General features: G+C 37.0%; 3 protein-coding genes across 6 annotated transcripts; all 3 read right to left on the bottom strand.

Annotated features, from left to right (window-relative positions):
• Positions 1-290: 290 nt before the first annotated feature.
• On the bottom strand, positions 291-4989 carry LOC129568185 (uncharacterized). Of its 2 annotated transcripts, XM_055445792.1 has the most exons (6): positions 4538-4989; positions 3981-4146; positions 2910-3100; positions 2415-2655; positions 835-2319; positions 291-763 (listed from the first exon to the last, which is right to left on the bottom strand). In XM_055445792.1, exons 2-6 carry the CDS (start codon positions 4107-4109, stop codon positions 524-526), a joined length of 2286 nt encoding a protein of 761 aa, XP_055301767.1. In that variant the 5' UTR covers positions 4110-4146; positions 4538-4989; the 3' UTR covers positions 291-523. The 2 variants fall into 2 exon arrangements, with proteins under 2 accessions (XP_055301767.1, XP_055301769.1); XM_055445794.1 differs by lacking the exons at positions 2910-3100; positions 4538-4989 and having other exon boundaries at positions 3981-4142.
• Positions 4856-11603, bottom strand: LOC129568186 (uncharacterized). Of its 3 annotated transcripts, none has more exons than XR_008687917.1 (9): positions 10361-11603; positions 9955-10071; positions 9698-9891; positions 9220-9520; positions 8871-8995; positions 8404-8575; positions 7160-8176; positions 6508-6823; positions 4856-4989 (listed from the first exon to the last, which is right to left on the bottom strand). XR_008687917.1 is itself a non-coding variant. In XM_055445795.1 (9 exons), exons 2-9 carry the CDS (start codon positions 10502-10504, stop codon positions 6617-6619), a joined length of 2277 nt encoding a protein of 758 aa, XP_055301770.1. In that variant the 5' UTR covers positions 10505-10810; positions 10918-11603; the 3' UTR covers positions 5407-6616. The 3 variants fall into 3 exon arrangements, 2 of the variants coding, with proteins under 2 accessions (XP_055301770.1, XP_055301771.1); XM_055445795.1 differs by lacking the exon at positions 4856-4989 and having other exon boundaries at positions 5407-6823; positions 10361-10810; positions 10918-11603; XM_055445796.1 differs by lacking the exon at positions 4856-4989 and having other exon boundaries at positions 5407-6823; positions 10361-10704; positions 10918-11603.
• Positions 11604-11848: 245 nt separating this feature from the next.
• Positions 11849-18694, bottom strand: LOC129568132 (transmembrane protease serine 9-like). The gene is made up of 16 exons (XM_055445699.1): positions 18615-18694; positions 17870-18249; positions 17399-17635; positions 16962-16998; positions 16675-16800; positions 16330-16535; positions 15949-16157; positions 15297-15369; positions 14632-14727; positions 13861-14037; positions 13592-13637; positions 13396-13521; positions 12981-13189; positions 12688-12914; positions 12472-12544; positions 11849-11955 (listed from the first exon to the last, which is right to left on the bottom strand). The coding sequence occupies exons 3-16, from the start codon at positions 17628-17630 to the stop codon at positions 11849-11851; spliced, it is 1944 nt and encodes a 647-aa protein (XP_055301674.1). The 5' UTR covers positions 17631-17635; positions 17870-18249; positions 18615-18694.
• Between the last annotated feature and the right edge of the window lie 1227 nt (positions 18695-19921).

Below are 19921 nucleotides of genomic sequence, written 5' to 3'. Positions count from 1 at the left end.
TTTCTTTTTTGAAATTATTAAACCGAAAAAATCTCCATAATTTGTCTGTTAAAATGTTGCAGCTTTTGACCATCACTTGTCTGATGACGTGAACCATTCTTATCATTTCTAACATAAGGGTTAATTAACGCGTAACACAATCATCTATTGATTAGAAAAATAACATTAGTTTTTTGATTATCCAAAAATTGAGAAGAAGAAAAAATCGCTTCCACACAATGTGCAAGATTGAAACTGATATAAAAAAAATCCGAAGAAAACAAAACAAAAATAAAATAAAATGACTCATATTTGTTCAAGCTTTAGATTTTTTCTGTACTTTCATTTCTTTTTGAATGAAATTTTTCGTATAGTGATTAAAAACAATTGAAGCGAATCTTTAATGTCAACTTATTCGAAATGTGATTGAAAAACTAAAAAATGATGAAAAAAAAAATGAAAACCGACGAACGGTTCAGAAAAAAAGGTGCTCGACGATTCAATGCATGTCCAATCGGTGATCACTTTGTTATCTGGAATGAATTCATTGCATGAGCCGTTGTTGATGTGGTGACCCTTGGTAACGGCGATTCCGTGTGCTTTGATCCAAAACGGATAGTATGCGACACATAGCACTTGAAGCAATTTTCAGTTGTTCGATGATTTCACAACTTAGGGAGTGGCTCGAATCGTCTGGGTGGCTTGGGAATTCGTAGGAATCATCACTTGCATCCATGGTCTCAAAATCCATTCCGGTGGAAAATGGCTCAACATCAGTGATGCCCTTTAAATGAAATTTAATGAAAATCAATGTTTTTTTCAAATTGCTTAGAATTGAATCAGCGATCGACTTACAATTAAATCGTTGGTTGAGTCGGGCATTGCAATAGAATCGCTTTGCAAAGTGTCACAGTTTGCTTTGCTTTCGATGGATGGTGTACGGCATGAAGAAGTGGCATCGATTTTGATTGAAACAGTTGTGTTAGTGACCAGGTCGTCATCAAATGAGGTGTTGAGGCTAGTGTCGGTTTCTCGAGCACTTCGATCCACTTGATTTTTCGCTGCGTCTGTCTGATCCACTTCTGTTGCCGTTTCAGTTGTTGTGGCTATTTCTGTTTTGTTTGTTGTCGTCAACAAGACAATGTCATCGAACTCTGGATCGGGTTCGGTGTACAATTCTCGTGGTTGGACCTTTTTCTTTGGCTCTGGCTTCTTCAATGAATTAACGGCAATGGTGTTCTTAGTTCGCGACTTGCATTTGGTTTTGGGGCGATCTGAACGGTTGTTGGTATCAATGTTGACTGTCGCATTGATTTTCTCAATGTTCGCAAAGATTTCCTTAGGTATTGCCATCGGCGTTTTCGATGTTTGGGCTGCTTTTTTCGTTGTTTTTACTGTCTTTTTTGACTTTATTACTGGGATCTCAAGTTCGTTCATTGACCAATCAGCATCGTTTACCAAGATTTCAGGTGAGTGTATCGACAGCTTGACCATACTCGGTTCAACTGCAACATCAGGAAATTTTGACGCATTTTTCGTTTCGTTGATCGATTTTTTTGGCTCGTTCACTGGGATCTCAAGTTCATTCATTGACCACTCAGCTTCATTCACCAAGTATTCGGGGGAATGTACCAACTGTTTGACTGCAGGAATAGACAATTTTGACAATTTTGTCGATTTTTCAACTTGTTCCATAGGTTTTTCGACTCTTCCAGCCATCGCTTTGGCCTGTGCACCAACTGGTTTCTTCACTCGAATCGTGTACAATTTTTCCGGTCGTTCTTCTTCTTTCATCTGCTCAATTTTAACTCGTGGAAATGATGCTGGCTTCTTTCTCTTCTTTGGCTGTGCAACCTGGCGTTTCTTTTTCAGCATTGGCTCGTTGTCATCTTCATCATAGTCATAAACATCTTTTTTTACTTCTACAACATCAATGGCAGCGTCTATCAGCTGCTTTTTGACACGATCCACTGCAATTTGTGCTGATTTCCGTTTTCGATTTGGTTTCTCTTCAAGGCAAACCTGTGATTGATGTACTGGTGACTCATTCGCTTTAGGACTCTGCTCGGCTTGAAAAACCGTGCATTTGGATTTCGAAAATCGACGCAATTTAGCATTTAGCTCCGTTAATATCGATGGTACTGCAACTGGTGCATCGTCACCTTGATCTTGATCGTCTTCATTATCCGAAGAATGGATCAATTGCCATTCACTAACTGACTTCTTCGATCCATCCAATGCTAACTTTCGCAATACTGCATTCATGGATTCTCCATAGAAGGTCGACTGAACGATGCCATGTGGAGAATCATCGGTTTCTTCGTCGTCGAACTGAGAACGCTAGGAAAAGACATGGAAAAAGGGACAAAAAAAAAATCAACATTTTATCCTACAAACTGTTCATGCACAAAATGAATAAAGAACAAAATCAATACCATAGCGTATTTGTTGATGAGATAAACCATCCAGCGATTGTAGTCCGAGGTGCCAGTCTCATCGCGAAAATAAAATGACATATTTTTAAGGGCGTCCTCCGGAATGATACAATGGAACAATTGTTTCAGCCAATCAGTCATCTTTTGTTTGTTGTGCTCCAGATAAGAGCACAAAACGTTCACAATTTGCGCTTGCTTCGAAGCCGACCGAAGCTCGAAGAAAAGTTTGGCACATTTTCGACTGGAAATAGAGAAAAATCAATTAATTCTTGATTAAATTTATAAATTTCCTAACAAATTTTGTTTGCGGAAAAGTAAGAGAGAAATCTACTTCATATATTTAATCCGGAATCGGATCCAATGTCAAAAAAAATCAACCAAATTGATGTGCACGTTATTCGGTTGAAATTTGGCGAATCGATTACTCTTCAGAATGATGAATTTCATGAAGACAAAGCATAAGGTAAAGTATACGATTCTGTTGATTCAACTTACAATTCATTGATGTCCATCACCAGAAAAATGGTGTACTTCGTTGCGCTTGGAATATTTTTAAGAAATCGCAACCATGCGTCCAACAATTGGGCGAGTAAATCAAACTCTGCGGACGCGTTGCACAACAATTCGGTGATGTCGCATAGACAATCAATGTCGGTTTGAATGTCATCCATCAATGCGTGGTTTTTCTATTTGAGGTGTGAACAAAACAGAAGTTCGATTTAAATTCTCGTTGGAATTATTTCCAGATATTTTACTTTTCCGTACACAACGTGTCAAGGGAAAGTATAGGAATTGGTCCCGAAAACTTTTTTCGCAAAATTAGCTTAGATCATCATAAAAACTCATGAAACGCGTAGAAAACCACTTTTTGAGACACTTTTCCGTTCGTGTGCCGTCGTTGTCGTTGTCGTTGTCGTAGCTGTTTGTAAACACGATAACTCAAAAAATAATTGAGATAATCAAAATCTGGAAACGCCAAAAGTTTTGTATTCGAAAAACTTAGTTTAAGTTCGAAGATGAGCCATTTTCGATTTGATCCTGGGGTACTTGCCCTAAGAAAAACCTCAAAAAATTGATACTTTTGTATGGGAGGTACCTGTAAATCGATTCCGATTGGCTTCAAACTTTCTGGGATTTCATTTTTTGAGAGAAAAATAAGATTCTGAAAGTTTCGTGTTGATCGCATGTGCAGAAGTTTGGTTTTTGGCCCTCAATTTTTTCCAAGAAAATTTCAACAAAAATTGAGGACAAAAAATCAAACTTCTGCAAATGCGATCAACATGAAACTTTCAGAATCTTATTTTTTCTCCAAAAAATGAAACCTCAGAAAGTTTGAAGCCAATAGGAATCGGTTTACTGGTACCTCTCATACAAATTTGTCGAGTTTTCAGTTAGAGTGACCGATTTTTCACTTTATTTTCATTATTATATTTTCACTGCCTTTATTTCAAGAAAATTCACAAAAAATAACCAAAAGTACCTACAGACAACGCAGGCCAACGGTACGGAAAAGTTCGGGATTACCAATGTAATTCTTTTTATTTAGTATCAAATTGGATATCTTACCGGAATTGCAAGCAAAGAGGCAATGAATTGTTTTTCTGTGGCCTCATTTCGGTGACAAGCCAACCGTTCTGCAATGTTCTTCAATGTCAATACTTTGGTTTTGCCTCTGTCTTTGACTGTGGATTCCATTTCCAAGGATTGTGAGCGATTTCAGAGGGAAGAACAGCTGGAAAATAAGAAAATGGTCAACGATTCGATTGATATTTATCTTTAAACGATCGTTGAACAATTTTCAATGTTTCGACTGGAGGCTACTTTGATACAAAATGACCTATGTTCAAAATATGACCTTAACACATTGTATTTTTCCGACGAAATAGCAACCGGTTTGGAACAAAATTCAGCGATATGAGATTCTATGAGATTTCACTTTTGTTATGGTTTCAGTCATAGGCGAACTGTAGCCATGCGAAAAAAAAATCATGATATTCTTTGTTTGAACGAAAGATATGTCGTGTGTTTCCAAAAAAATCACATTTTATGATTTTTATGAACGCTATAATGAGATAAGTTCAATTTCAAATGCTTCAAAATGATGAAATTGTTGAATTTTTTACCTTTCCAAATCTCACTTTTCACGCCACTACTTTCGACTTGCCAATTTTATCCACTTTTGAAGGCACTTCTAGCTCTCGTCTCGGTGTCTTCTACACGTTCATCCTCTCCAGTCGAATGATTAAACTGGTTTGATGCATGACATACGCACATTTCACACGGGAAGGCACAATTTTTAACACGTAAGCTGTCAAAAAAATGGCTTTGGTTCTGAGATAAGAGACTGTCTGTTGCACACAGCTGAAAACTTGATGACGCTAGCAATAGCGGTGTAAAGCAGGCAACCATGTATGTATGCAGAGGAGGTGGTGTGTTTAACAACAATCGGGAACTATTGATGTTTGATTTCTTCCTGTCAACAAAAGGAACATTGTTCGACGAACGAGTTGAGTGTGTATGAGGCTGCATTGATCGTTGGGTGAGTTGAATGCCAGTGATGCATGTTGAACGTGAGCTAACGAATTCAAAGAGATAAAGAGTGTATTTGACATGCTCTCGAATTGATTGCATTTTTCGAGCATTTTTGCCGCCAAAATTTGTATGTAGACAATTCTCTAGAACTGACAATGCAAATGATCAAGATTGACCTACGTTCGGATTGAAAGGTGATTCCTGTTTAACTCGTCAAGTTACTTTCACAACCATGTCGTTTCATATCGAATAAAGAAGGAAAGAAAGATTCAAGTACGAAATATGCCAACGAAACAATCGACGAATCACTTCGAAATGGCGAATTATTCCATTTTCAAACGGCTATTCGTCTTACCCATTCCAATTTTTCAATAAGAATTCGTCTTTCTGAAATTTTGAAGAATTGAACCGGACAAAACGCCATTCCAAAACACAAATGAATATGAACACATTCCCTGGCTACGTTCCATTGAATTACTCTCCATGAGATTTATTTCAGCAAAAATATTCAATTTAATTTTCATTGGAAACATTTGGATGTGTAAATATTTATATATATGAATAACGAATAAATAAATTTTGTGCCTTCTTAGTTCTTATGAAATCACTCTCAAGTCAAGGTTATGCCTCTGAGCTGTTTTTTGAAAGTGATTACGATTCGCTTAATTGCTCAAATGTACAAAAATGTGCACTCGTCAGTGACAAGACTACTAAAATGAAGACTTGGGAAATGCATAGGGAAAGTGCCACAATACATTTTAAATGTAAGTCATTTGACACATAGCAGTCAATGCCATCTCAATTCCAACTCATTGATTCATTGTCATTTTCGGCAACTTTTTTCAAACGTGTATGGCTTGAGTTGAATATAATCAACTTTACGACGACGCTAACAGCTTCTTTGTGGGCCGGTACTACGCGTTAGCCAAAACATATTGATGTTTCGCAGTGATTACTCGATGCATTTGCCAAAATACTATGATTTTTGTACTCTCTTCTACGATGTGTGTGCGCAGAGAAGCTGCTAGTGTCGCCGTAAAGTTGATTATATTCAACTCAAGCCACACACGATTGAAAAAAGTTACTCGAAATATTCGATGATTCAATAAGTTGGTTTAGAGATGTCATTGGCTGTCTTCCGGACTACCAGCAATATATTCATGGGGAAATGTGATTATCGTTTACGACTCAAATATTGTTAGTAAGATTGATTCTAGTTGGATAAATTAAGGCAAATTTTCAAAACATGATGAACGACGAAAACTCTCATTCCATTGAACGAAATGAGAATTCACAATCTAATTCAATTCATTGACATTTGGAACAAATCTTTTTTTGTTTTTTTGAACAAAATCAATTTCATCAAAAAAAAAAAACTAAAGTAGTAACTCTTTTTAATTTCTTTCAACCAGATCGATCTCGCGACTGATAAATACACGGTTAATGGATTGATGAGAAAGATACGCTTTTGAGGACATAACGAGCTCTTTTTCAAAAACAAAATCAACTATTTTCATTAATTTAGAAACCAAAAATTCAACAGTTTCACAATAATTCTAACCTATTTGGATCAATGATTCAGTTTATTGGATTCTTTGAGCACATCGTCGCCAGCTAAATGAGTTGCACGATGGCTGCTTTCTCGTTGCTTGCATTCAATTTGAGCTGGACTATGATCCTATCGACGGTGTGCATCGACATTGTCTCGAGTTGGTGTCCACTGTGGAGAGGATGTTATGTGTTAACTGAGAAATCGTCTTCAGATCATCGATTGCTTTGGCATCAAGCCTCCCGCACAAACAGCTTTTGATGTTGGAATTTGCATCGATGTTCTCATCGTTTGAACCGTCAAAGTGGACGAGCGCATTATTGGATTCCTGAAAGTTGAGAAAATTCAATGGAAAACGTTCAGAAATTGGATGATAAGTAGGGAAATGTATGCCAAGCGATGAAATCCTAATCTTTGAAGGAAAAAAAGATTCCAGAAAGTAAGAATCTATGAGAGAACTGGAACATTCGATCGAATCAAGTCGTTTTTCAAAAGAAGAATCGAACTACGACAAAAACGGTTTGAATTGAATTAAATTCTATCTAGAAAATGCTTTGAATCCAAAACAATGGTTCAACAGAGATCGGATCATTCAATCGAGAGTCCTTTTAAAGCGGAAATGTTCAATGAAAAGGATCGTTTTGGCCAAATTAGTTTTACTTACATTTGACACAATGGTTGAATCGGCTGATTGTAGTTTTTTCCGCGATAATGATGCGGCCCGGTAGGAAAAGCTTGCGCTTTGTCTGTTGACGGCAGCATTTTCATTGATTCGACCCAAATTGTCGAAAACACGTTTATTCTGCTTCTGAGTATCACCGTTGAATGAGCTTCTGAAGCTTCCACCAGTCAATTCATCGCTTTGCCAAACGTTTGTTTTTTTCGGTTTCTCTTCTTCGACCATCTCAACATCTATGATGTCTGTTTCGCGGTACAATTTTCGCGCTTGTTTCGGTCCTTCTCGTTTGAATGGACTGCTGGCCACAGCGACAGGTGGTAACGTGAATTTGCGTGGTGGAACCGCTTTGCGTGGCGTTCTTTTCACTTTGGCCTTTGGCTCATCAGATTCGACTGGGAAATCGAATACATTATCAGCCATGTTCTTAATGCTCCCAGCCGCTTTTTGAGCTGCCTTTCGCTTTGTCGGTTTCTGCTCTGGAGCTTGATTCGACTGGCTTGTCATGGGTTTCGGGAACGATGATGATGATGATGCATTGTGAATATCAGGTTTCTTCTCGCTCGCATAAAATGAGCTCGTTGAAATTGTATGATCGGCCAGAACTTTGATCGGTTTCTTCTTGGGACTCTGGTCCATTTCATCGTTCGACAAACTGATCACTTCATCGACCTCAATTTGTCTTGGTTCGAACGGCTGCTTTCTTGACACTCTTGACTCTTTTGGCACTCTTTGCTCCTTCTTCACGACCACCGGTGGTGAATCATCTCTCACCAAATCAACGAAATCAGACGGTTTCATCATCTTCACCGGCGTTGTAGAAGCGTAGCTTGATGTGGGCTCAACTTCGATCGGTTTAATTCGTTTTGCAGTTGCCGATGCAATTTGTACCTCATTTTCGAGTTCAACTATCTCAATATCGGAATCTTGCTCTGAATCATCCTCCATCACCTCTGAATCATCCTTCATCTGCTCGCTTGAAATGATTTCGGCCTCTTTTTTGAACTGCGAATGGAAATTGAGGAAGAAACCAATTAAAATGTGCGATATAAAACACTTTGGATGGGCATTTCTTTCGAAAAATGCCACACTTTGAAATAGTTCGAAGAGAGTGACGCACAAACAATGAAAAGATAAACAAAATGACGAAAATTCCAAATGAAATGTACGTGTAAATCGAAAAATCTGCCCCAAAAATAATAATTGATCGAAACCAATTGACACAAACTCACCATTTTGCGAAGCAGCGGCTGCAATTGTGACGTGAGAAATCCACATTCATATTTCACTTTGATGTTTTTGCCTAGCAACTTTTGCGAGTTGGCCTTATCCCCTTGTGCCGTTTCAATTCGCACTGATGAATTTAGATTGAACACCATTTCGATTGCGTATGGTGAGCCATAGCTGCAAATCACACGAATCGATTAATAAAACACAATTTATTCATTCTGCCTGAAGGTTTTTTTTTAGAGAGTTTCGCCTTTCTTTGACAATTTAAACCATTGCAAATGGAGTCTGGTAGGCTTAGAATGCTAAAGCTGGCTAGTTTGATTCAAGTTTTAGTTGATTTCAATGGAATGATCGTTAATTTCGACAAATTCAAACGTTTAATGTCAATTTTTAGTAACTTTCACTGTTTGGTTGAATACAAAATTGAATAAATATCAAAAATTGATGAATTCTTGCAAAGCAAACTTACTCCACGATATGAATGTTGATGATGTTTTTTGCTCGAATGGTCACCTTCAAGTCATCTCCGTTGAATCGTACCCACAATTCAACAGTATTGGCTGGCTCGTTCAAATGGATGAAGCCAGCACCATTCTGTTGTTGGAAAAGCCACAAGAAAATGATTTAATTTCGTGGATTCGAATGAAATTTATTGAATTTTTGATGAGAACATGAACATTTTGCACCGAATTCACGAATTTCAAACTTCACATGGGAAAATGTTCTCCGGGATCGACGATTCATATCCAAAAGCAACGATTTTTTAATGACAATGAATATTTTTCGCGAAATTCGATGTGGAATGAAAGCAAACTTACCTCGAATGTGAATATTTCACTGTCGATCTGCACGGTTCGAGCGGATTCCGTGAAGACGGTTGGTTGTTGAAGCCGCTGGTTGAAGCGGTGGATCAACATTTGCTTCTGAGCAAACGAACTGTAATCGATTTTAACGTAATCATGAAGATCATTTGTGCGGAACGGCACCTTTTTGAACAGCGCACCCATCCATTCCGAAGGATCTTTCGAATCCTCATCGAAATATGCACGAATGATGTCAAGTAATTTGTGTTGCACCGAGGCTGAACTGGCACTGGCCATGGATTGTGCACACATTTTGCTATGAATTTGGGAAAAGGCAGAATTGAGATTGAAATATGCGCGAAATGAATGGAAACGATGCACACATTTCAGTTGAAACAAAGGAATCTGATTTTAAAAGCAAAAACGTTGGCATTTTCTTTTATTTTGCAAATTTTCAGATAAAAAAATTGAACAAACTAATGGCTTTACTTACAATTCCTTGTCGTATTTAAGCCGTGCGGTGTGTTTTTGTTGATTGGGAACCAATTCGAGTAGTTCAAGCCAAACTTTCAATACTCGATCGTAGAGTGTGATCTGCTCACCAATCTTTGAGCATAAATTGCACAGCAGTTTTGTTAGCCTATTGAAATTCTTGCAAAAATCGACCGGTGGCTCTTTGACCATTATCTGTTTGTTCAGATATTTATGAGTGTTTGTACGAAAAAATGGCATTAAAATGAATTTACTCACCGATATAAGCTTCAAATAGCCTATGAAACTGGCGCTAAATCGATGACCTTCTTCATCAGTCAAACGTTCAGACATGTATGCAATGTAACCTAGGACTTTGTCCCATGGAATTTCGTGCTGGTTAAAAGAAAAATGCGGCAAATTTGAGAAAATGTTCAATGGAATGGAGAAGATTGCAATAGACTCAGGACAAAAATGTTGGAAAATTTTCAGAGAAGAAGAATTTCATTTTCAACATTTCAAAAACTACGATAATCTAAGGAAAAAATGACAAGAGTAACAAGGCGGCTTTGGAAATGGTAGGAAAAATGGTGCAAATTCAGTGGAAGCCATGAAAAATTCCGAATTGACGAAGAATTGACAAAATATCCAAATGAAAAACTGAATAATTTATTACAAAACTTACAATTTTCTCTGGGTTTTTGCATTTTTTTTGATATTCAGCGAGGTCTTTGTCGATAACCTTTGCGCGATGTAGGATGGTTTGTTCGACATTTTGTTTGACATTCGATTCTTTGTTCACTTGGTCACTTTCTACCTGTTCCGCCATTTTTGAGACCTTGATTGTGCTTTTTCACAAGATGTTTGGAAATTGTGTCGTTCTGTTCGAACCGAATGAACTTTTCCGTGCTGATTATGTTGTCTCTGGACTGATTTTGCACTTTTCTGTCTTATGATATCGGCATAAGGCAGTAAATTCCAATCAGAACTTGCGCCACATTTACAATCTTGATTGGGTCTTCGTTCAAACTATCAAATCACACACCAAAAACTAAAAACCAATGCAATTTACGCCAACACATTTAGCAATTACGCACAAAAATTCATTGTTTCAGCAAAACTAATCGATTGTGAACTGTAAAAATGCCATTCGTTTCAAATAACTTTGAATGGAAATTGGTCGACGACGAAGAAACGTACGACAAAGACTTCTTCGTTGTAGTTAGAAAACTGTATACACACCAAAAACGAATGCAATTTATGCCAATCACATTTACTCAATTCGAACTAAATTCACTTCGATAATCGATTTATGCTGGATTTTCGTTAAAAAAACATCGAATAACTCTGATTAGATTTCGTTTTCTTTCCGAAAAAACCAACACAAAGTTCCACTTTTTACAAAAAGTCACTTTTTTCCACGTCAATTTGCTGTTTTCACAAGATGGCTACGGTCGCACGGCTTCTTTTTTTTCCCATCGCATTGCATTGCTTTGATACACAGCATAACGGAACACCAATACACAAACACAGTGCTGAGATAACAAACGAAACTCGTCCGCAGTGTTGAGCGTTTTGCGACTATCTGATTCGATGTACCTGTTTGCTTTTTGCGAAATGCGTCGCTGCACTGGAAAGTGAACGACGTTCCAATGTCAGCCGTGACACTTGCTGTTTGACATTTGGAAATTCACCACACCTTGTCGCTTTGTGTGCGTATTCGAAGTCGATTTACGCGGGAACGAATATGAACCGTCTCTTTTCGTATTTGATTCATTTTCTCGCACTGTTTTTATTTGTCCGTGTTTTTATTCTATTTGCTATGTAATTTTTTTCATCGTTTTTTATATGAACTGAGATCGCTTTATTCTTCTTGTCTTTATTTACTTTTTCTGTTTAATTTGATTTTTTTCGCTCAGTCAACGGAATCACTCTTTTCATTTTTGTTTTTTTTTGTTTTGTCCAACTTTTTCAGTTCAAATCTAACTTTTATCGAATTTTCATTGTTTTCTATTCAAGCACTTTTGTTTAGCGTTTTTTTTTTTGGCTTAAATTTATGAACATTGACGAATTTAAATTTTTATTTTAACAACTGATCGAATTCCAATTAGAAAATAGAACTGATTTCGCTTTTTTTTTTCTTGAAGAGTTGATTTTCATTGGCTCAAGCTGCTTAGCTTCGGCAAAAACAACCTTCGCGTATATTTCGACGGATCCAATTGAGTTGCATCGTAACACGAGTATAGATTCCAGGGTAGTTTGGTCTAGCACAACCAACGCCTATGCGATCGAAAAATGAGCGTTATTGACTTTATTTTGATATTGTGCGCAAAAAAAACTCAATCATAGACAGAATGTATAACACACACATCTTGACTGTCGAGAAATTCTAATTGGAACAAAATTTGGTTGCATTTTACGAACTTTTCTACAGAAATATTGCTTGGAATAAAAAAGTGAAGCAGTTTGTGGAATTTTCCTCTTTGACAACTGAATCTATTCCAAAGGCATTTTCTGGCAACGTTTTTATTGGAATTATATTGAGCCAAATTTGTCATCAAACATTTTCATAATCGCAGACAGAAAAAAGAAATGGATAAGAGCTCACGTACTTAGAATTTCTGGGTGAAACATAACTGATTTGTTTAAAAATAAATTTCAAACTGAATGCTAAACAAAGAAGTATCAATTATACCGAAAAAAGTGCAACATTTTCTCCAAATCGAACAAGAAGCGTGTGCCAACGCGACAATTGGTCAGCGGTTCGTGCTTGCTTAAACATATATTACAACTTACCCCATGAAACCACGCCCACAATTTCATATCGTCCGTTTGGTCTTCTTACCATCAGCGGTCCGCCAGAGTCGCCCTAAAACGAAGAAAATGTTGATTTGTCTCCATAAAAATATCTTCTTTATAAAAAAATGTTTTTCCAATGAAAAAATCCGCTTTATTGTTCGTTTGTTTCATTGAATAACGAAAAATCTCTTCATATCCACAATATAATCTTACCTGGCATGAATCGTATCCGCCTGAGGCAGGATATCCTGCGCACATCATGTAATCTGTCATCAGAATATTCGAGATGTTTTTGTAATAGCTGTTTTCAAAACACTCGGTGTTGCTTAGAATCGGCATATCTACATCTCGTAGAGTGCACGACGCATATCCGTGTTCAGACGTTGCTCCCCAGCCGGCTACAGTTCCCATCTGTGTAGCATACGTACTGTAATGTGACTCTGAAATTGAATTTTGTGAATTGGAAAATTTTCAAATGACTTCAGATCTCGTTTATGATGACGTACCTTTAGTTTCAGGCAAACATATGGGTGAAATGTATTCATTTATTGGCGCTGGACGATCCATTCGAACCAGTGCAATGTCTTGGCCGAAGATTGGCCAAGAACCCAATGGCGGTGAACGTGTCCATGAAACGTATGATGACCATTCGTGTCTGTTGTTAGCACATCTGTTGTGGTTGCCCAATGTCACGCGCAACATTGATCTTAACCAACTAGAATTAGTGAAAAACGATCAATGGAATGGATTCAACAGCAAGTTTTTGGTGAAATAGATCGAGAAGGAAGAAAAAATTCGATATTTGATTCGGAATAAATTGGATTTCAATTTTAGTTATTGCTTATGCTCCAATTTTCTATGCAAATTGCAAATTGTGATGCTTTTAATAGGATTGTTTTTTTTTTCAATTCAAATTCTTACACGTTCACGCAATGGGCCGCCGTTAGTACGAATCGGTCGTTTATCAATGTGGCGCCACAGCGAAATCGGTCGAAGTATTCCAATGTTGCTGTCCACGGGTATTCATTTGGTAATGCTGTCTGGCCTCTGGGAATAAACAAAAAAAACATGAGTCATAATGAAAATGAGATTGATGCTGAAATTCTTCGTTACTTACCCAACAATACGTTGCTGGTTATTTCTGTTATTAGCTTGCCCACACCCTGAAATGAAGAGAATTCTCGTTAATTTTAGTCTGAATTGTTGTCATTTTCAAAGCAAGTAACTGAAAAATTGCCACTTAGAAATGTAAAAAATGGCCAATTCGAATGGCATAAGGCGATAAGCGATCGAAAATGACATTGGAGTATTCCAGAATCGCCTTTTGATCTTCGAAACAAGTGAAAAGTCATTAGAATTTTGAATATTCTGACGGTTAAAACTTACTGCAGCTACACATTTTGCGTGCTGGGGTGAAATATCCGGCTAAAATACCATCGAAGAGTCCGCCGAAATACCCAGAACTTAGAGACGGCGTTACTTTTGTTTGTGCCAACGGCTCTGCCTCACTCGAATTGCTAGATCGCTCGGTGGGTTCGTCTTCGACGATGGAATCGGCACTGACTGATTGAAGTGTCACAATGAGAACGGCCAGAATAACAGACTTTGCCACGAACATAATTATTGCTTTGTTGATTCGATATGCAATTTTGTCGATCGGAAATGTGCGCCAATGTTTGATTCAGGCCGCAGTAATTCAGTCAATTCAAACGACTTGTTCGATGCTTTTATCTTATTTATTTATGCAGTCTTTCGTCACTTTTCTACAATTTTTTTTTTCTTTTTTGGAACTTTTCTTTCCTTATTCTGTATTAATGCCAACTGTCTATGTACTAAAAAGAGACATTCATTCAAACTATTGCTTATTCGGAATCTATTCAGCTTGAACACACGTTTGACTCTCTCTAAATCCAAAATTGATCTGATTTATTTGTTCATAGGAAATGTCTCTTTTTGTGTGGTTTCTTATGACAACATCAGCAAAAGACAATTTAAAACTAATTTAACCTAATGTGACACTAATGAATTCTTGAATACGCTAATTACATGTGAAATTTTGCTTAAAATTATGCCTTAATGACGTTATTTCGATGTCTTGTCGTCTAGCTCGCGCGTTCAGACTGGAATCGATCGCGTCGAATGGCTATTAGTTTCGACAATAGCATGCATCACGCGTATTTTGTCGAATCCAGTTCAGGTATCGCGTTACTCGTGTGTAGACACCAGGGTAATCTGCTCTAGCACATCCAATGCCTGGAAAATGAATGTTTGTTTAAAATGTGAAATTTTGTGGAATTTTATGTTGAAAAAATGCAACGCCGTTTAACGATTTGGTTTCTTTTTAAAGGAAATCTCAACTCGACTCACAATTCTGGTGAAATTCATATTGATTCGGACATTTGCCACCGAAGAATTGATCCGCTGAGAACAAAAACAGCGCATTGAATTGGTTGCCGAACAAAACGAAACAGTTGAGTCTTTGAGTTCTAATCCGTATGGAAAAATTTACTTTGTTTTTTTTTTAGCTTGGCACATTTTTAATACATTTTTTTTTACTCCCATCGGTTCAATTTTATCGGAATGAATGTCACACTTTGATTTTTTGTATGCAAAATTCGAAAACGATCTTATGTTCCACATGGAACTATTCCCTTTATTTCTTTGGTATTCACTTTGAAAACTATTTTTATTGAATAGAGACATTTGTGTCTATTATTATTGACATTGTCTATGGCATACATTAATGAGAACTTCCTTGCCTTGAAACACACATGAGACGTGTCTTCATCAAAGAAACCAAATGGATTCGACTGAAAACTTACCCCATGAAACAATGCCGGCCAACTCCATTCGTTTGTCGTTTCGTTGCGCCATCAATGGTCCACCGGAATCACCCTAGAACGAAATAAATACGATTTTAGTTAAGTAAAAGCCAGAATCTACTTTAGATTTGCTGTTGAACTGAATTAATTGCGTTGCATGACATGAATCCATTTCTACATCGCTTCATTTGCGTAAATGTCATTTGAAAAATTGCCAACACCCAATGGAAAATGAAATCTCAATTCTTAAATTTCAACTGTGAAATCTCCATTCTAAATTCTCAACTCTCCCACCCAGAATCACTGAATCAGACATTCCGTATGGCTGCATATTGAGCTGAGCTATTTACAAACAGCTGGCTGTTTGGTACATTTTGGTTTTGTGACTATCGAACCATGTAAATTCATGTGAGATGATAAATTTATGACACAAATTCATAGAAAGGATGGAAAAGGGTGTCCCAAATTTATCATCTCACATGAATTTACATGGTTCGATAGTCACAAAATCAAAATGTACCAAACAGCCAGCTATTTGTAAATAGCTCAGCTCGATATGCAATCACACGAAATGTCTGCACTGAATCTCACTTACAATAGCGAATTTTCAATTCAATGAAAAATGTCCTATTTACTCAAAGAAAAATCTCACCTGGCACGAGTCTTTTCCACCGCCAAAGTAACCCGCACACATCATATTCTCTGTTACCATGCTCGATGTGTAGCTTGACCGATGAACACACTCCAAATTGGTTAGAATTGGAACTTTGACGTCTCGTAGCACACATGATAGTACTTCTTGTTCTTCTTTCATTGATCCCCAGCCTGCAACAGTGGCTGTTGTGCCGGCGTAATGCGACGCTAGAAATGAGAATAGAAAATCGATTTCTTGAAAAAATCGTAATTTCAACTTGCCAAAGCTATTGGTTGTCTAGCTCAAGCTTCAGCGTGAGAGAGAATTGACTGATTCATAACGTGGTGACTGAAGATTTGTTGCCACTGATTGAATTTCATTCAATTTGCATCAACTCACCACGGCGGTTGGGTAAACAAATCGGTCGAATGACTTCATTAATCGGCACTCGATCGTTTAGCCGAAGTAAAGCGATGTCATTGTCATAGTTTGTGAAGCTAAACGGCTGTGATATGGCTCGAAGTATGAAACGTGACTCTGGATCCGAATTCGAATTGCATTTGTCATGCTCGCCGAATGTCACTTTGACCATAAACCAAAGGTATCTACGGAAATGACATATGAATGATAAGAATTAGTGACAACATGAAACTATTTTCTAGCGATTGCACTACTAAGGTTTCTTGTTTTCACTTTAAATTTGATGTATGTAAATTTGGTACAAAAATTCTCTTTTCAACTCACGCTTTGACACAATGTGCCGCAGTCAGAACGTATCGATCATTGATCAGCGATCCAGCACAGAAAAATCGGCCCATGAACGACAATCGAGCTATCCATGGATACATATTCGGCTCTGTCTCGATTCCACTGCAAGAAAATAATTCAACATTTTATTCAAGTGTCTCAGTTCGTACAAAATATATCACAATTTTTCGCATTCAATTGACTTTAAACCATTAATTTCAACTCAAAAACGAATCCATTGAAAGAAAAAGCAATTGAATTGCCAATTTTCCATATTTTCTTACCCAACAATTCGAGCTCCATAGTTGATTTCGCCACAACCTGAAACAAGACCAATGTTCATTGTTCAATGATTTTTGCAATAATTCATGAACAAAAAGAATAATTAGAACTTCTGATTTGAAAGAGTTCCTTTGATTCGCCGATGCGAGAAGTATCGTAAACCATCCAAATTGTAACATAGTCTGAATTGTAACAATTGGAAAAATAGACTGATTTTCTGCAAATCTCTGAAGAGTAGCTGTTGTTTTTTATATCATATTTGAGAAGAACACGAAAAAATCTTCCGATATGAATGTATGACTGTATGACTTATTTGTATTTTCTTAGAAAAGTGGTTTATTTTAAGACTATGTTACAATTTGGATGGTTTACGATAACTCGGCGAAGGACATGTTCGTATTTTCCATGAAAGATAACGAAACAATGCAAAAAAACTTACTGCATTTGCATCGACTTGGCGGCGTGTCGTGCGATAGCGGTGGTGCTTGGTTCGGATCTCGCATGCCCATTCCCATGATAAATCTGCCAGACTCTTTGCCTGGTCGCAATGAATTGATCTGGTTGGCCTCGTTTGCGTCACTCGAATTTCCGAATAGTGACCAACATCTTGCTTCCCATGCGAACAATAGCAACACGTTTAAATTCACTAATATGTCCCTCTGAATATGCATTTTCTCTGTTTCACGAAGAAAAGATGATTTCGTTTACTCGAAACTGGAATTTGAATGGGCCACGATTTCTATTCTATGTTTTGTATTGACATAAATAACCTTAAATTAAAAATGTTCTTTCTTAAGAGATTACAATTTGTTTGCAGCAAAACCACTCGTTCAAACTGTTAAACACCAAATTGACTAATCGAATGGATCGATGAGTTTATTAAGAAATGAGTGCTGCTTTTGCCACTTACCTCGACTTTACACACTCGTTAGGGCCAGGTATTGCGAAACCACTCGATTACAATCCATCTCCACATCAATGGAACACGTTTCGATGCTTAATTGCACTCGCTGCCTAATGACATTGGCCACCACTCAAATATCAATCCCTTCTCTTGCCTGTAAAACACTCTGCTATCAGCTGTTGTGGTTTGGATGCCAAATTGTGGCATTGCCTTACCCGTGGCCATCATTATCGACATTGTATGAATGAATGCAAGTCGGCCAACGCAAACGTGTGTCGATTTCATTCGATTTATATGCGACGCTTGGCAAGTGTAATGTCGGCACCGTATTTCGTCCAATCAGAAATGTGAGGTTAGGGTGCTCCAATTGGCCATAGCGTCGGTCGCTGGAAATAGAAATTCGTATGTGTTATTCTAGGTTTTCTTATCAGAAAATGATTTATTCTACGATTTTCATTGAAAAAAAAAAATAAACAAAACAACGAAAAAATGTTATGATTTTCTCCAGAAAATGTGTAAACATTTCAATTTTTTCAGTCATCTCATGACTTATGTCAGTCGGCACAACACTTTCTTAGTCTAGATTGATAAATCAATTTTTTTCCATCAGAATATCACAGTTTCACCTTTTTTTTTTCAAACAAAATTTTGTCATTTTCATCGAAAATGTGAATTTTAACACCAGAATTAGAATCAACTCAATTTTTCTCGCAAATCTAATCAGAAACAGAAAACCATTGCAACAACTCACGTGTCAAACATCATGCTTGTTGTTGTTGCTGAAAATTCGTGTTTAGAATGAATGTTCGGCCGTGCTTCCAACATTCCAATGGATATGTCAAACGAAATGGTTTCCAATAAAATGCCACTTGAACAAGTGCCAAATGGTGACACATACGTACAATCATACATACATTGCTTCTGTGTGTAAGGATTGAAGCGATTGAACGCCTTATGTTAAATACACGTCATCAACACATTCAAGTGCTTCATCGTATAACGACTCATAGCTGTAAATATAGGCGGTGTCACTGAGTTCATGCATTTTATATTTGACTATTTTCTAATAGGGTAATGAATTGATGAAAGAACCATGAAACATAGCATTTGTTTTTGCACTTTGAATTTTAAACAATGGAAATAATGAACGCTATGCAAATTTTGATTGGATTTTCATTGACAACTTTTCAGTCAACAGAAAATGAAATAGAAGCAAACAAAACAATCAAAACTCAATGCTTCTTATTCACAATGACTCCACTTTTCTCACTGATCAACGATGAAACGTTGTTATAGTATATTTTGAAAACGAACTGATTTTTTTTTTGATCCTGTGAATTAACTTTATTCATTGTGTAGGGAAACGTAGCGTTTTTGTTCATGAAAGGAACGGAATGTTCTCCGTGACAATGAGAAAAATTGAAACGATTCGATTTGAACGCATCCTAAACAGCTCACAACGTATAAATGTTATACACAGCGATTGTAGAATTAAAATCGTTCTACTCAGACTAAATTGATCACCACAGCTCACAAGTGGTGAGCTTCATTGTACTCATTTGCAAAAAACATTCCAAAATTACATCTCGAACACTCTATAGCAAAGAGGACTTCAGTTCGTCCGAAAATCATTTTTCCAACAAAAATAATTCCTCTTCATAAAATTACTTGACTTTTTGTGATTTTTGATTGAAAATTCTCACAGATTCGATAGGAAACTGAATACGATTAAATTACAACGGTTTTGCTGAAAAAGGTAAATATTTTGTTGAACAAGATACACTTTTCAATCGATGAAGTGGTTTTCTCGATGCCAAAATGTCAATTCGAAGCCAAGCTATATCTCGACGAAATGTTCTCCGGAATATTTGTTTCGAAATTGAATGAAGATTTAATTTGATCATTAAAAAATTGAGAAAAATTCCATTTATTACATAGAACTTTTCAACAATAAATAATTGATTGCATCTAACCATTTTTTTTTAGGTTAAAGCCGTATTGAACTGAAAATGAGCTGGAGTACATTACTATTCGACTATTCTTCTGCCACTTCTGAAT

Source organism: Sitodiplosis mosellana, unplaced genomic scaffold, assembly GCF_009176505.1.
Source record: "Sitodiplosis mosellana isolate CC-2019 unplaced genomic scaffold, AAFC_SMos_1.0 Smas_scaffold_17, whole genome shotgun sequence".
Lineage (NCBI taxonomy): Eukaryota > Metazoa > Arthropoda > Insecta > Diptera > Cecidomyiidae > Sitodiplosis > Sitodiplosis mosellana.
Note: the sequence above shows the minus strand (reverse complement) of the source record. Positions and strands in the feature narration are given on the sequence as shown.